The sequence below is a fragment of the Hyperolius riggenbachi genome, chromosome 7 (assembly GCF_040937935.1).
Source record: "Hyperolius riggenbachi isolate aHypRig1 chromosome 7, aHypRig1.pri, whole genome shotgun sequence".
NCBI classification, from domain to species: Eukaryota; Metazoa; Chordata; class Amphibia; order Anura; family Hyperoliidae; genus Hyperolius; species Hyperolius riggenbachi.
In genome coordinates, this window is record NC_090652.1 from 304,463,676 (window position 1) to 304,480,183 (window position 16,508).

General features: G+C 40.6%; 1 protein-coding gene across 13 annotated transcripts in view; it reads left to right on the forward strand.

Annotated features, from left to right (window-relative positions):
- BIN1 (bridging integrator 1) overlaps positions 1-16,508 on the forward strand; it is a 181,206-nt gene that overhangs the window by 130,870 nt on the left and 33,828 nt on the right. For 10 of the 13 annotated variants that reach the window (XR_011022888.1, XM_068246116.1, XM_068246117.1 and 7 more), the window contains 4 exons: positions 3,803-3,989; positions 8,011-8,139; positions 14,718-14,816; positions 16,317-16,340. Coding sequence is in view for 12 of the 13 variants with exons in the window: in XM_068246116.1 (XP_068102217.1) it covers positions 3,803-3,989; positions 8,011-8,139; positions 14,718-14,816; positions 16,317-16,340 (439 nt within the window). In the remaining variant the exon portion in view is untranslated. The remainder of the gene's footprint in view (positions 1-3,802; positions 3,990-8,010; positions 8,140-14,717; positions 14,817-16,316; positions 16,341-16,508) is intronic. The other 3 variants (XM_068246122.1, XM_068246126.1, XM_068246127.1) reach the window with 3 other exon arrangements.

A 16,508-nucleotide genomic window follows, 5' to 3' on the forward strand; every position in this document is an offset into this window, starting at 1 on the left:
AGGGTTTCTTTACTTCCAAAAGCACTCGGTGAATGGAAGTTGCTCCATCCAACTGTCGAAAAATTGTGAGGCCAGCAGGGATGCTGGCCAGCATCTTTGTATAAATCCTTTTCAGGGAGTGTTTTAATAAAGAATAAATGCCACGTTGGGAATCCCCCCATGAAGAGATGGACTGGTCCAAAATATGTCAGTTCTATTAGATTTCTACTAACTACTTTGACAGCAACGTATAAGAAAAGTTATTTATAGCTCATTTTACTGTGGAAGAAACATTCTTCTTCTTTGTTTGCGTTTACATGTATTTAAAATTTTTCATGATCATGGCCCTTTAAGGAAGAAAACGTTAGGCAGAGTAGAGGGGCACCCCTAAGTTCTTGGAAAACTGTTCTTAGGAACTATAACTATATACACGAAACACAATACAAATGTTTTAGTTCCAGTCAGCATAGATCTGTGACCCTAAAGCCAGTAAACACTTGAAATTGGTCAGTGATTGGCCAATCATAATTTAAACAGATATTGAAGAATATAAGCAGATTGTGTAGGGTCGCGTAGAACAGGCATTCTGAGGAGAGCTGAGAATATAACACGGGGTGGGGGTAGGGAATTGGACGTACTGGATCAAGTTCTTGCGACCAATATCTTTTTCATCGATCCATTAAACCGATTTCAGATGGAAATCGATCGAAAGATCTTTCAGGTGGCCATGCTGCAGCACTAATTCTCTTCCAATTCCATAAAATTATTGAATCAGAAGGATGATTAGTAGGTGATAGTTCTATATGGGTACCTTTACTTTATATGACTTATTACAAGTATTACAGTGGCTGGATAGTGTACTGGTTAAGGCCTCTGCCTTTGACATGGGAGACCAGGGTTCAAATCCTGGCTAGGTCAAGTACCTATTCAGTAAGGAGTTCAAGGCAAGACTCCCTAACACTGCAGGGTGGCCTCTTGAGCGCGTCCCTGTGGCTGCAGCTCTTGAGCGCTTTGAGTCCGACAGGAGAAAAGCGCTATACAAATGTTTGGATTATTATTATTATTATTATTACTTCTGCAGCCTGGTGGAAAGGTTCTGCCCTGTCTAAATTCCACCCACACAGTACAGATTCCTCCCACACAGAACAGATTCCAGGCCTGTCCATATTCCACCCATGTAGTACAGATTCCTCCCACACAGGACAGGTTCCGGCCCTGTCAATATTCCACCCACACAGTAGAGATTCCAGCCCTGTCAAGATTCCACCCCCGCAGAGCAAATTCCTCCCACACAGAACAGATTCCAGGCCTGTCCATATTCCACCCACGTAGTACAGATTCCTCCCACACAGGACAGGTTCCGGCCCTGTCAATATTCCACCCACACAGTACAGATTCCAGCCCTGTCAAGATTCCGCCCCTGCAGAGCAGATTCCGCCCACACAGAACAGATTCCAGGCCTGTCCATATTCCACCCACGTAGTACAGATTCCTCCCACACAGGACAGGTTCCGGCCCTGTCAATATTCCACCCACACAGCACAGATTCCAGCCCTGTCAAGATTCCGCCCCTGCAGAGCAGATTCCGCCCCCTGCAATTCAGATTCTGGACTTGCAAAGAACTATTTTTATTTCAGTCATTTTTGTAAATTCACAGCTGGGGCAAATTGAAATGAGAAGATCAATATTATAGAACGCGACTCTAGTGAGACACCCTATATGTTTGTAGCAATGTTTGATGTTAGTGGAGGTGAAAATTCCCCAAAGTACAAATAACTTTGTCCAATAGTTCCCTATAAAGATTGTCCCAATTGTTACTCTTGTTCTTGTGCAGAGGTGGTTTGCAAACTATTTTTACTGGGGTTTTCCCCTCTCTGAAGTGTGCCGAGAGTGTGTTTGGTTTGAGATTTCCTGTTTGTCTTAAAGTGCCCCCTAACAGTATGATTTTTAGCGAACTACCTCATATACAATAGGTTCCTTCAGATTGAAAGAAAACATTTTTAACTAATCCATGGCAGGACCATTATCACAAAATGTAAAATTTCAAATGTACGTGTATTCATATGTTCCAGTGTAAAATGTATTGCAATTTTTTTCCTGTGTTGCTTACGATAGGCAGTAAAACAATAAATAAAATGGCAGGTTGTTGACTAGTCCATCTCCTCCTGCGGGATACAAGACTCTACGTCTTGTAGCTGAAGCACAGCTGTGCATGATTAGGCATTGCTCTTGTTGCACACCTCTAGCACTATCTGTTGCAGCGCTAATTGGTGAAAAGGAATATATGTTCCCTGAATCAATAAGGTTGATTTTAACCATTAAAAATGTTTTGTAAGGAGACAAAAAGTTGAGACGGGAGCCCCCAATAGTGTATTATTGGTGATGAGAAACGGTTAGGTAAGTAATGAAGGATTTATACTCACAAACATGGGTTGCCGAAGGTCAGGCAACCACTATAAGCGCATATGGGGATATTAGACCTGTCACCACTCAGGTTAAAAAGTCGCTCTCTGTAGTAGAAAAAAAGAGTGGGTGTCCACACCCATCCACCAGGTGGATAACAATATGTAATGACAAAACAGAGGCGCCAATGGAATAAAAAAAGAGAACCGTATTATATACAAGACAAGGAGCAGCTCAGATATGTGCCGTAGAGGCGCTGCGCTTCTACGGCACATATCTGAGCTGCTCCTTGTCTTGTATTTTGCCTGAGGAAGCGGGCTTGAGACCCGCGAAACGCGTTGCAATTGTTTGTTTTTTGGAGTACAGATTAAATGTTTACACATTTTGATCACAGTGGTTGTGTTTGAATGATTGGGGAGGTAAGTCCACCCTTGCCCCCCGTGTTTTATTGATTTTAATACGGTTCTCTTTTTTATTCCATTGGCGCCTCTGTTTTGACATTACATTGAAAATGTTTTGTATTTTCCCAGTTCATAGTGAAAAATACACTGTAGCATTATTTCATAATCGAATATCATCACCATAAATTGGGACAGGAACATAATTTTAAGTTTTTTGTGATAAACAGTAGAAATAGCCAAACAGAATTTGTGTTTATCTACAGTAGTGCTCTTTATTTTTATACTGGAAATGGTTAAACTGAGGAATATGTTTTATCAAAAAAATTTTCCCCGCTTTTTTCCGTTGAAATGCATAGAAAACAAAATTGATCAAGAGAAAAATGCCATACAATGAAAGCCTATTTTGCTTTGAAAAAAAAAATCTATATTTCATTTAGGTGTCATATGTATGGAAGTTATTGTTGAATTATTGCAAATTTCCTTCTGTTTTTAAGAAGGCAATTACACCAAGCTTTGATTAAGTAGGGACATAGGTAAAATGTCAAAACTGCTTTGGTTCGTAGAGGGGAAACGAGGTCTGAATGTGAAGTGGTTAAAATTATTGGTCTATCTTAAGCATAGGTTCCTCTGATGGACCCAGCAAGTTCTGCAGGATTTTCCAAGCCAGGCTTTCAGCATGAATTACACTCTACAATATTCTTCATTTGATGACAACCCGAGTAAATTGGGTCCACTGCGGTCTTGCTTCTTGTAATTTTACAGTGTTGGTCCTTGGAGCAGCTGCTGAGAAATCAGTAGCCTTTGATAGGATACTAAATTTATCCTTGAGAAATTCCTCACCTCGGATGCAAAATCTGAGACCTCTCTTTTGGCTTGGCATTCGGTGTCTCGACAACAGCTGGCCTAGGAAATGGAATTCAGGCAAAAATGTTTCCTTCAAAAACTAACATGATTATCATATGTTTGGGATTAAAAATGTTAGTAGATTTTTCTCAGTTTCTCTAATACTTTCTCTCCAGTGACCCCGGCGCTGCTAAATCAAACAAGACCCCAGCGTCACCTCCAGATGGTCCTCCTGCCGACAGCAGTGAAGCAAAGACTGCCAACCATGATGACGAAGAGTCCTTTGCATCACCAACCCCTGCTGCAACCGCTTCGTTCTTCCCAGACACCCCAACTGTGACGGTCTCCAAATCTCCATCTCAGGTACCACCCAGCATCTCCTCCCTTTCCATTCAACACATGGTTTCCCTTATTTTTGTTTTTCAGTTTGATGTTGTGGAAGCGTCTGAATGTACAGTGTTTTATAACGAATTATTTAAAAAAAAATTTTTTGTGAAATTTTGATTTAGCTACATATGAACCACGTTGTTCCATCCATTTTCTCCATCTTCTTCTTGAATGTCTTCTGTAAAGCCTACTGGCCACATTCCATATTCTAACCTGTGCTGTGGCCATATTCAGTAGATCTATTCTTTGTGTTTGACCTTAGTATGCCTCAACCTTTGTATCCATTGCTTGGTGTCGATCTCTAGAGCTCTTTCTGGTTGTATACCTTCAGGATTTCACTTGATTATGTCACATAATCAAGTTACGACTCTTACTAACCATTCTTGACTACTTTGTAGAACACTTAACAATTACTGACAATGACTTCCATTTATGTGCCATCACGTTGATTGTGGTTCAGTTATGACTTTCAGTGCTTGTTTTGAGGATTCCAACATTAAATCCGTTTCCTGGCAATGTATTAAACGAACAAAAGAAACAAGAGAAGGTTGAGGGCTGCGTTGAATAATTTATTATTTCAAACAGAAGTCCCTTCTCCACCTTCCCCACACCATGTCCTAGAGACAACTGATAATGTGCATTTTTTTTTCAATTCAAAGTGGAAAATGTTTTACCCACATTTGGAAAAACTTGGCATTTAGATTATAATATCAGATATAATATAGATTAGGATTACAAAAATGAAAAAGAATGCTATAGTTCCAAATGGACCACTTTTTATTAACACTCCAAATATGAATACATTTCTGCTAAATACATACTTAAAGGGAAGGTCCAAGCAAAATAAAAAAATGAGTTTCGCTTACCTGGGGCTTCTACCAGCCTCATGCAGCCGTCCTGTGCCATCGTAGTCCCTCACTGCTGCTCCAGTCCCCCGCTGGCAGCTTCCTGACCTCGGAGGGCGGCGGGCCGCATTGTGTACATTTTTACGCATTCTCGCTAGTGCAGAAACATTAACACATACATTTTTATGCGTTAGTGGTGCAACACATACAAATTTACGCATGACACCACTAATGCGTAAAATGTATATGTTAATGTTCCTGCACTAGCGGAAATGTGTAAAAATGTAGGCAATGCTGCCCGTCGACCTCTGAGGTCGGCAAGCTGCCAGCGGGGGACTGGAGCAGCAGTGAGTGACTACGAGGGCACAGGATGGCTGCATGGAGCTGGTAGAAGCCCCAGGTAAGCGAAACTCATTTTTTTTTATTTTGCTTGGACCTTCCCTTTAAGATAGGTACACACTATGCAAGTTGTTTTACATTTAAAAGTCAACTAGGCATATTTATTATATTTTAATAATGAAAACAATAAAATCAAACGTAAACAAAAATCTGTTAAAACTGCACCATTTCATTATCTAATTTAATGTAGAAAAATGGATCCAGGAGCGTCAACAAACGATGTTCAAAAAAGGTGGTGTGCCCAGGTCCTCTACCCAGTGCCAAAGGGGCCACAAATACACATCCACTTCAAGGACCGGTCCTTCAAGTAGATGTGATTATTGAATTTAATGGACAGATCTACGACTATTTATCAATGGTCAAATATATTTGTGCAACATTGAGCAGTACAAATTCACCCATCCAATTCATAATCATTTTAAGATGTTTCCTGCAGATCTTTTTCCCCCTGATATTGGGACAGATATTCCCTCGTCAAGTAAAATTTTCCAATCCATTATTATGAAATATAGTTTATTTTCTAGATTGCTTATACACCTAATAGTGTGTGCCTAGCTTCTTAACTCAAATTTATAGGATCACTCTTAGGAAAAATTAAACGCATATAAAGACATACAGTTCTCACTATAAATTACTTATGTCTTTTGTCACTGTCACTTATAGTTGATAGTCACCTTATTGGGCATTCCCAATATTTCCTTTATTCTTTACAAAAGCATTGCTTTGCAAGGGTCTATACAAAGATGCTGGCCGGGGCCTCTAGCTGTTTTTGTTTGGCCCTTATGGGAGATGCTTGGTCTTCTAGTGGGGAAACAGAAGAATTTTCTAAGCTTGCTCTCTTTTATATTTATTGATATATATATATATATATATATATATATATATATATATATATATATATATATATATATATATATATATATATATATATATATATATATATATATATATATATATATATATATATATATATATATATATTCATCCTGATTAAAATCTTCTTGCCTAAACTTTCTGATGCTTCATTCCGCCTATATCTTCATAAATCCACCGCCACAAAGTACACTTCAGTGTTGGGTATAAAGGTGTATCTCTGTCATTTGTAATACCATCACTCTGAAATGTATATCAACAATATAATATGTATGTGTAATTATACATCATATCTGTAGGGAAAGTAATGAGTTTTTGAAATAGTACAGGTAAATTAAATTCTAATATATAAAGTTAACTCATGGCTCCATTTTTTTTTTTAATACAGAAGTTACCTTACCAAAGTCTTTTTTATTTATTTATTTATTTTAGTTTGTATTTTACTGGTACAAAAGATATCTGAGCTCATGACTAACAGTTTTAGTAATGCTATACTGCCATCTGTAGGTATTTAAACAGCATTGCTAGCATGCGAATTATTATTAATTTTACATTAAATGTATTGACCAATTTTAATCTTGGCATACAAAGCATATATATTTTATTGTTATTATTATTCTTTAATATAGTGCTGACTCTTTATACTGCCATTTACAAAAATGTATTGACCAATTTAATATTGGCATACATAGATGGTTGTATGTAAAGAAGTACTTTTTTAAGATAGTTCAATTTAATAAGATTGCTGATTCATCTAAAAGAAAAATTCTGTAATTTTTCTATTTCTCCATTTTTATTATTTTAATACTTGTAAATATGATTATAATTATTATTCAGAATAAAATAATTAAACTTTTAAAACATTTTCACCTACTTGTAAAAAATGTAACCTGCTTGTAATTTTAATTTTATTTCTAGTTTCTCTTCACATTTTTTGATAATGATGATACAGTATGTATAATGCAAAAAAATGACAGTATAGATGCAGTGAGAATTACAGTATATTTATTATTCAGAATTAAACAAAAGAATAAATACAAAGAACAGTTCCAGTTCAGGCTCAGTTATTTTTATATGCATTTTATTAAAACATCATTTTAAACTAATACGGTTTTGTTTTGTTTTTTTATAAAGTGTTTTTTTTTTTTTTGTTTTTTTAATTCATAGATCATAGTCTCCTCGGCAACTTTCAGCTGCCTGCCCACTCAATCTGAAATACCCCCCTCTGTAGTCACATGGACATGCAGAGAAGTGAGTGATTGGACTGCCAGCTGAAGCCACACCTCCCTGCTAACATATCTAACTAAACTGTAGGAGGTAGGCATTGCTTCAGACTCACTGGATGGGTTGGTAAGCACGCAGGGGGCTGGAAGATGGTGAGGAGGAGTTGGTCTAGGGGTCGGTGCTTCAGATATTTTCCTTAAGTTAGGCCAAAATTCTTATGTCAATACATAACCATTTATTCAGAATTAATTTAAAATGATGAGCTATTAAATACATATGAATAAAACTGTGCCTGTTCTTTTAATCTGACATAATCGTATAGAAAAGATGTTACATGAAATTATGTGTCGTATTATTATTATTATTATTTTATTGACCCTAAATGTTTATAACTTTTATTTTATTAAGTTTCGGCCCTCCTGTTCTTGTGCTGCTCACCATGTATATTGGCTATATGTGTGTGTTTGTGTATAATAATACACATTTGTGAGACGTTCATCCATGGTGGAGGAGACGTAGGAGGATCTGCCATGGAATGAAATGCGTAGTAACCAGTCTGTGTGTTTTTGCTAATATTTGTATATATTTTTTTTTCCTTTTTTTTTTGGGTGGGGTTCGTGTGGATTGTCTTTTGCTGTTATTTTACTTGCATGTAGCTGAGGAAAGGCCCACCGGTGCCGCCGCCGCCAAAACACACACCTTCCAGGGACATCAAGCAGGAAAATATCATCGGTCTGTTTGATGACAATTTTGTGCCCGAAATAAGCGTGACCACTCCCTCACAGGTTAGCGGCTGCTGCCCCACCTCCCTGCCACTCAATAACCTCTGCATGATGTGCGCTGATGGAGGTGTCACTTGGGGAAATGATCAAAGAAGTCCAAACAGTCCAGCAGAATGGGCCTATTTTAGGTCAGATTCTGGATTTGTGTCTTTCCAGCTGTTGTTGAACACGAATGTCCAGAATACCCAGGGGAACCGCTGCCTCTACTGCTACACTGCAGGTCCCAGCATACTTTGGGAATTACTGCCTCTGCTGCTACTGTACAAGTTCCAGCATACCCTGGGGACCACTGCCTCTGCTGCTACTGTACAAGTCCCAGCAGACACTGGCTCTGGAAATGGGTAATAACTGCCCTTGCTACTCCAGTAGTGTGCCTAAATCCTTAGCGTGATTTAGAGGCACAGAGTACACCCACTTTTTTTGCCCACCCCTAATGAGCGGGGAATAAGATGTTCAATGAGGCATTTGTCACGTTTCAACATTGGCAGCTTCATTTTAGCATTTTAAAACAGGGATAAATGCATTAATCAAAAACACATGCTAACCATTAAGAATTGAGGTCAAATACATCTAATAACTGAGACTAGTTACCAATCCTTTTAACTGCCCCTTTCTGTGTAGACATCAACACAAAAAAAGCTAAAACTCAACATGTTTCGCCCATCTATCATAAGAGCTTCGTCAGGGGAATACAATGCTCTTTGATCCTTTTTCAACATCCTCATCTGTTAATGGGTGATGGTGTATATATGTTAGTACAGCCTCTTTTTTATTTTTTATCTGTTTATGAATAAAAGCTATATTTTAGGGTATTAAAATACCTATGTAGAGAGAGGGTAGATAGCGTGATAGTAGGAGGCAACCAGATAGATTCAGTACGTTATATAATTAGCAATAATTCTATAGTATAAAATAATATAATTCTATGGTATAAATAAGACAACGCGTTTCACGGTGTGAGCCGCTTCCTCGGGTCGTGTATAGTGCATACAAACAGCACTGCCTCTAGTCCAGGGGCCTTTAAGAGGGCTGGTATCTGGCTCTAGTGTTTTCATAAACACGTTAATAAAATAAAAATTTTGTTAAGTACTGTTTGCTTATTAGTGGCCACCCAGCCATATTTCAGTGCTTCATTTCCCTGTATCCCTGCTTGGGCCTCTGCAGTAGGCTGACTCAAGAAGAAGCCACAAAAAGGTAGTTGATAATGGAGTTCTAGCCTGAAAGTAGGCAAATGAGACCTTTTCACTCCTGATCTCAATCACCTCACTCATAAATTGGCCTTTCTGACTTCTGCAAGGAATTCTGGGAAATTAGCTGAATTCAGACTGGTGAAGTCCACAATTTTTCAAAGAAAAACATTAAGGGGGACATTGCAAATGTCAAACAAAAACAAAACTTTCCTGTAATTCTTTGGTTATTTCAAGAAGTGACACCTCTTTGGAAAACAAAACATCTTACTAACACTCTCCCCTTTATTCATGCCCACCCCAGCGGACTCTGGCTTCTACCGATAGGCTACATTGGCACACGTCTTAAAAGCCTTGTTAATAAGACAAAAGGTAGCCAGCAAAATAAGAATGTTCATAGACCTTTTTTCAGCAATGTTTTCTTTGTCCTGGCCAGTAGCGGCGGATTGGTTGCTCTGGGCTGTGGATTTTTGCACACAGTGTCCAGTCTTTTTATATGGCTTTGTTCTAGAACCTTAATGTTGACTTTGTTCAACTGCCTGCAGTGGGGCATCGATTCTAACTGATGATCAGTGTTCAGAAGGAAACAGCCTATCAACACAAAAGGAGCTAGTGTCATTTGCATTACAAAAGGCATGAAGTGCCCCTTTGCCTCCTCAGATGTCACTGGTGTGAATGGCCGACCTATTTTTCTGTGTTGAAAACTGGCTCTTTACAGTTAGACTTGCTGCATTCCAATACAGAGAGCCTGGCCTCACAGTGGTCTTATTGTATGCATTTATAGATATTAAATTTCTGACCTTTTAAGTCAAATGGACCTCCTGACTAGGCTGTTTTGATATGGATATTTAGACTTGAAGGCCTAGTTGCACCCCCCCCCCCCACCCTTTTATGTAATAAACAATAAGTAATACCTACTGCAGTGTTTCTTAAACCTGTCTTTGTGCCTCCCCAATGCTGCATGTTTTGCAACCAACCTCACCTATGCACAGGTGGGGTAATTTAGTGTCTCACCAAGTTTATTCCATGTAATTCCATAATTACCCCACCTGTGCATAGGTAAGGTTGCCTGCTGTTGGGGAGTCATGAGGACAAGTTTGCACTTGTTGCACTTGTCATGAGTACAAGTTTACACATGCACTGTTGGGGAGTCACAAAGACAAGTTTGAGAGACACTGGCCTTCTGTAGGAAGACTTGTTAGAAAAGGAGGTTGGGATATTGAGTCAAGTGGTGGAGCTTTCCAACACTGAGACCCTTCCCCTTCTCTGACAGAAATCACACAGCCAATTATGGAAGCCTAAAATCAGCCCACGTTAGGCTATTGGAATCTTCACCTCCTAGCATCATTCCTGGGATTCTTTTGATGGTGTCCTTATTTACAACGGATACTAATTTGACCAACTCGGCTGCAAATTGCACACAGCTTGCACTTGGGCCTAACCATAGCTGCAGTAACTTCCTTTGATTGGCTTCAGCTCTGAGCTGCATGCAATTTTGCATAAAATTAGCATCGACCTAGAGTTAACCTTTCATTGACCATCTTTGGTCAACATCCGTTCCAAATTCAGTCTGGTTTTCCAACAAAGCCAGTGTCCGCTGGATATTTACTAAGGGGTAGCTCTCGTCTGCATGTGTGGTGTCTGCTCCAGTGCATGCCTCGGGTTTTGCTGCCTTTTATTGTACTGTGCATGTCTTTTTGTTTTAATTTTACTAGTGTACTGTTTTAGAAATGTCTCGGCGATATTTGTGACGGCTGCCAGGAAAAGCAGCGCTGTCTATTCATGTAACACTATGCGCTTCTCCTGCGCGTCCAGCAGAACTTGTTACTAAATTTGACCCTCCTCCACTATTTTCAGTGAATGTTGGCTGGGCTTGTTGAATGGGGCACAAAAATAGCAGGAGGTATAGAATGCCCTAACAGCAGAATTTGTTGTTAAGTTTACCCGCCTCCACGATTTAGCAGTATAGAATGCCCCAACTAGACACTAGAGGTCACCAGTGAGATGCAAATATTTATTTGTTCATGCAGGATTATGCGATTTTGTATGCAAATATATGCAGCTTGAAAATGGACTAATCAATTTAAACCTGGTGGCACCTGATTGGTCCATTTTTCAAGCTGCATATATTTGCATAAAAATTTACATAATCCTGCATGAACAGAAATATTTGTATCTCCTTGATCATCCCTACTAGACGCCAGCTGTCTTGTTCCGAGTAGTATAGACAAAGGGGGTTGCAGGGGTGGTGGCTGAAATGAGGACCCCTGCCTCAGTCATTGTTCCAAAGGTCCTGCATCTACCATCACTTTCCCTTGCATAGTAGTAATTACTTTGAGCTTGTTACCCCCTCCATGAACTTGTTGGGAAGTTGGTTTGAGGGGGCTGAGAAACGGGGTAACAGTATTTGGTAGCTGAGAATCCTGCAGGGGAGCCATTTTTGTGCTGCCTCCACATCTGAATGCATTGTTGGATAGTAGCAGAGAAAATAGTTTTGTAAAAGTGAAATACTTCAGTAGATTTAAAGAGAACCCGAGGTGGGTTTAAAGAATGTTATCTGCATACAGAGGCTGGATCTGCCTGTACAGCCCAGCCTCTGTTGCTATCCCAAACCCCCCTAAGGTCCCCCTGCACTCTGCAATCAGACATAAATCACAGCCGCGCTATGCTGGCTGTGTTTATCTCTATAGTGTCCGTCTCGGCTGCTCCCCCGCCTCCTGCAGAGCTCCGGTCCCTCCCCCATCCTTTCCCTCCAATCAGCGGTGGGAGGGAAGGGACGCAGGCGGGGACCGGAGTTCTGCAGGAGGCAGGGAGAGCAGCAGACTGACACTATAGAGGTAAACCTAGCCCGCTGCGACACGCTGTGTGTCGACAGCGAGGCTGTGATTTGGGATTTGGGGTTTGGGATAGCAACAGAGGCTGGGCCGTAAAGGCAGATCCAGCCTCTGTATGCAGATAACATTCTTTAAACTCACCTCGGGTTCTCTTTAACCAAAAATGTGATGCCTTTCATTGGTAAACTTAATGTTTTCCTAGTGCCTTTCTACAATCTGGGCTCCTGCTTTTTTTTTTATTGGCTACTAACCCTTTAGCAGCCAAATAAAATAAAACTATTTGGCTGCAGGGCTGAATTTTTCCCGCTGCTGGGGAAGCGTGCCTGCCCCAGCCTGGCAGGTTCATCAGGGTATGCAGAGCGGGTGACAGGGAGCTTTCATAATTACCTGTCCGGACAGCTGGATTGGCTGCTTCTTCCTCCACCGCGGTGGTGACGTACTCCCTACATGTCTTCTCTGTCATGTGATCAAGATCAAGGAGACCATGTCAGCCTTACAGCGCCACCCAGTGGTGGAAGAGGGGTGATGGAAGAGTGTCTTCTATCACCCCTCTTCCACCACCAGGTGGGGCTGTAATGGTGACGCGGTCTCCAGGATCCCGACCAGTCATATCATGCGATCGGGACCCAAAAGACCTGTTGGGGGTTCAGTGGAGGAAGAGAAGAAGCCATCCGGAACAGGTAAGTATAACTTCTCCCGGCCACCCAATATGCTGACAGAGGTTTATGTTGCACCAACAGCTTTGAAACCAAAATATTTTGTTTGATGCTGCTAATGGAATAACATGCACGAGTTATGAGGAGGCTTCCATATTTATTTCCTTTTAAACAAAACCAGTTGCCTGGCTGTCATGCAGATCTTTCTGGTCAGTAGTGTCTGAATCACACCTGAAACGAGCATCAGATAATCTTGTCAATTTTTTGTCAGAAACATCTGATCTGCATGCTTGTGTATATGTAGTGTGTATTTACAAAAGGAGATGTAGTTTAGCCATCGATCAACATCCGTCCACATTTGGTGATTGTTCTAATGTATGAAATCCGAAGGTTCAACAGAGCAAACTGTGCAGGGATGAGTCAAACTGCAGAGGGCAGAGAAATTCTGCAAATCTTATGTTTTCCAGCAAATTTTCAGCTGTGCGCATGCAGGTGCGTCCGACTGGACTGTTCCGTCAACATTCAGGTAAAAGAGAAAATTTGTGAACTGAAGGAAAAACATAAGATTTCCATTTGTCTGTGGCTGCAGCAGAGCATCAGACATGTTGGATTTGGTAGAATGCTACAAAAACTTCTGATCTTGTGCAAAGCTTGGGTATGACCTCACAGGAAGTTCTTAAAACAGAACAGGAAGTTTCTTCTTATAAGAAACTTAAGTGGTTTCTACCTTTCCTGAAATAATTTGTACTCCATTCACAAATTAAATATTTTAAAAGCTCCACTTTTGTCCAAAGGAACTCTCTCTTTTTATTTTGAACCATTAGGAAAAGGTTTAGAAGCAGTTTTTAATCTTTATTTCTCTGTTTGCCTTAATTTTGGGAATAATTTTTGATTTCCTGAATGTTTTCCCAAATCACTTTAACAGTCAGAGAGATGGTAGTGATGGGGAAAATTATAATTGGAGGAGGAGAGGTGGAATCTTAGCTGGGTTTTTATTGACGTCATCCTTATGGGCATTACCAGTGTCTCCTACATCCATATTACTCCACCTGAAAACTTTGGTGTCACAAGAAGAGGCAGTGAGGATAGATTTTCCTATTTGGGACAGAGATGATAGTCCACTCCTGTATCCTCTCCAGTTAGTGCTGAAAAGCGGGTGTCGAATGTGACTAGATGTTGCCACCAGAAGCAGGTTGGCTGAGATGACTCTGTTTGCATCTTGAAGGATATTTGGACTTTCCAGTCTCTTAGTATATACGGGGTTTATTTGTTGGGAGAGGGGACCACTTTTAAATCAGATGGATTGGGAACTAGTAGGGGTCTAAAATTCTTAAACTTTAACATAAAGCAAAGTGACAACTTTCTCTAAATGGTGTCAGGGCCAGGCCCAACTTCTAAAATAACCTAAGCGGGCTTTCTGGATGGTGTGGCTAACACGAAGGGACTCATTAAGCAGATTATCTAACCCCGGAGGACTTGTTTCCGTATCGGGCTTGTTAAAATCTCATCGACTATGTTACACGTCTCTGCTAGTCCCTGCTTGTAGATGCCTCTTGCAAAGAGGTCTACTGGTTCCATGTTTGTAAACTTTTGGGTCACTTGTGTATTGAGATGGTAAATGAGATGCGAAGAATTGCAGCTTGCATGCAAACTGTATGCAGCTTGGAATCTGGGACATTCGCATGAACCTATTTTAATTGGTCCAATTTCAAGCTGCATACAATTTGCATTAATTTTGCATGAAGGACACCTCTTTGCATCTCCTTTTCCTTCTCTTGTGGTGTGCTGTGTAGCCCTTGACATCTCTCCGGTTCCTGCAGAATGGTTCTGCGTTGTACTTGTGCTCCACCCATCCTGTCGTCTTGTCTAACTCTCCCACTAACCTTTCTCTTTGTGCTGCCAAGTTTGAGGCTGCCTGGCCCCCTGTGCAGGAGCCCAGCCTGCTTGATCTGGACTTTGACCCCCTTAAACCGGACTCCGGAGCATCTGCAGCTGCACCCCAGGTGTGTTTGTGCTCTATTGCTATGGGGGGAGGGAGCTAAAAGACTTTCATGGTGGGCTTTACCAACTAGACGTCGTAAGTTGTAGACTTTTATATACCGATCAGCCAATGCCTTAAAACGAACAGGTGATATAAACGTTTGACTATCTTGTTACAGTTGCACCTGTAGAGGGGTGGGATATATTCGGCAAGTGAGCAGTCAGTTCCGTAAAATGATGTTGGAATTTGGGAGAATGGGCAAGCGTACAGATCTGTGTTAGTTTGACAAGGGTCAGATTATGATAGATAATTTGGTCAAAGCAGCTGCTCTTACAGGATTATGCAATTGGTGTTCAAATTTGAAAAGCCAAATTTTCCAGCACACCACACTTCCACACCCGAAGCAGTGGACGGGGTCACGGGTAGTTCACTTACTTGTGGTTCACTTGATTCACTTCACGTTCCTAAGGAGGAATCATCTGAGTCATGTAAAGTACAAGTAAGTGAACTCCCTTTGACCCCATCCACTGCTTCAGGTGCTAAAGTGCGGTGTGCTGGAGAATTTCAGTTTCCGATTCAGTCTCCCGAATTCGGACACCAACACTTGTTGCAATACACAGTGAGTGGTACCCACAAAAAAAGCTTTCTAAGGTATAACAGCTAGAGATGGTCAATGAAATGCAAATAAATCTGAGTTGAAGCAGGATTATGCAAATATCAAATTGAAATGTATGCAGTTTCCAAATAGACTAATTGTAAAGTTCCACCTCTGCAGGATTTGATCTGTCCATTTTTCAACCCGTCTATATTTGAATTTATAAAAGTTGCATAATCTTGGATCAACCCATAATCCTTTATCTCATTGACCGTCCCTAATGACAATCCATGAACTGGCCACTTTAAGAAGAGTGAAAACTTGTCTATTTAGTTTGATCCAACAGAAGGGCTCAAATTGCTGAAACCTATAATGCTGGCCATGATTGAAGGCCCTCGGAGAAAACAGAGCATTGCAGTTTGATGTGTATTGGGGTTGCACATTGCAGGTTGGTCAGAGTGCCCATGTGACCCCTGACCACCACCAAAAGCACCTACAATGAGCACCAAGGCATCGGCACTAGATCATGATGTTCTGATCTGAAGAACCAGGTTTATTTTGAGTTACGGTATGTGGAAATACGTACGTATAACCTACCAAAGATTTTTGTAGACCACAGAGGTTTTTTTTATAGACATGGGGGCCCCACCTCACAAGTCTGCTACCAACGTCTTGGTGGCAGATACCACTAGACCTCTTCATGGGTCTTCTGGAGCTCAGCTCTTGATGGGTCAGACACAGTGGAAGGATTAGTCTAGGTGGTGCTATTGTTTTGGCTGATTGTTGTATGTAATTTCATGTAGGTTCTAGCCTGTGATTGTCAAACGTCTGCCACACATGCTGTGTTTTGATCATTCATCATGTTATGGAACTACTCCTGACAGTGCCATAAACTCTTGTTTTTTTCTCTGTCCTTGCTGCGATAAGTCGCTACCATGGGATATGTGGGAGGTAAGCAAACCACGTTACTAATCTGCCTGTGTTAAGTTTAGACAACTCCTGGGATAGTGATTAGCTGTGATAGGAATATTATAAATTGTATGTGACGTCATGGCTGCCATGTTGTATTTGCACTAAGTTGCTTTGTTTACAGAAATGTGGCTGCAAAGGCGGAGTACA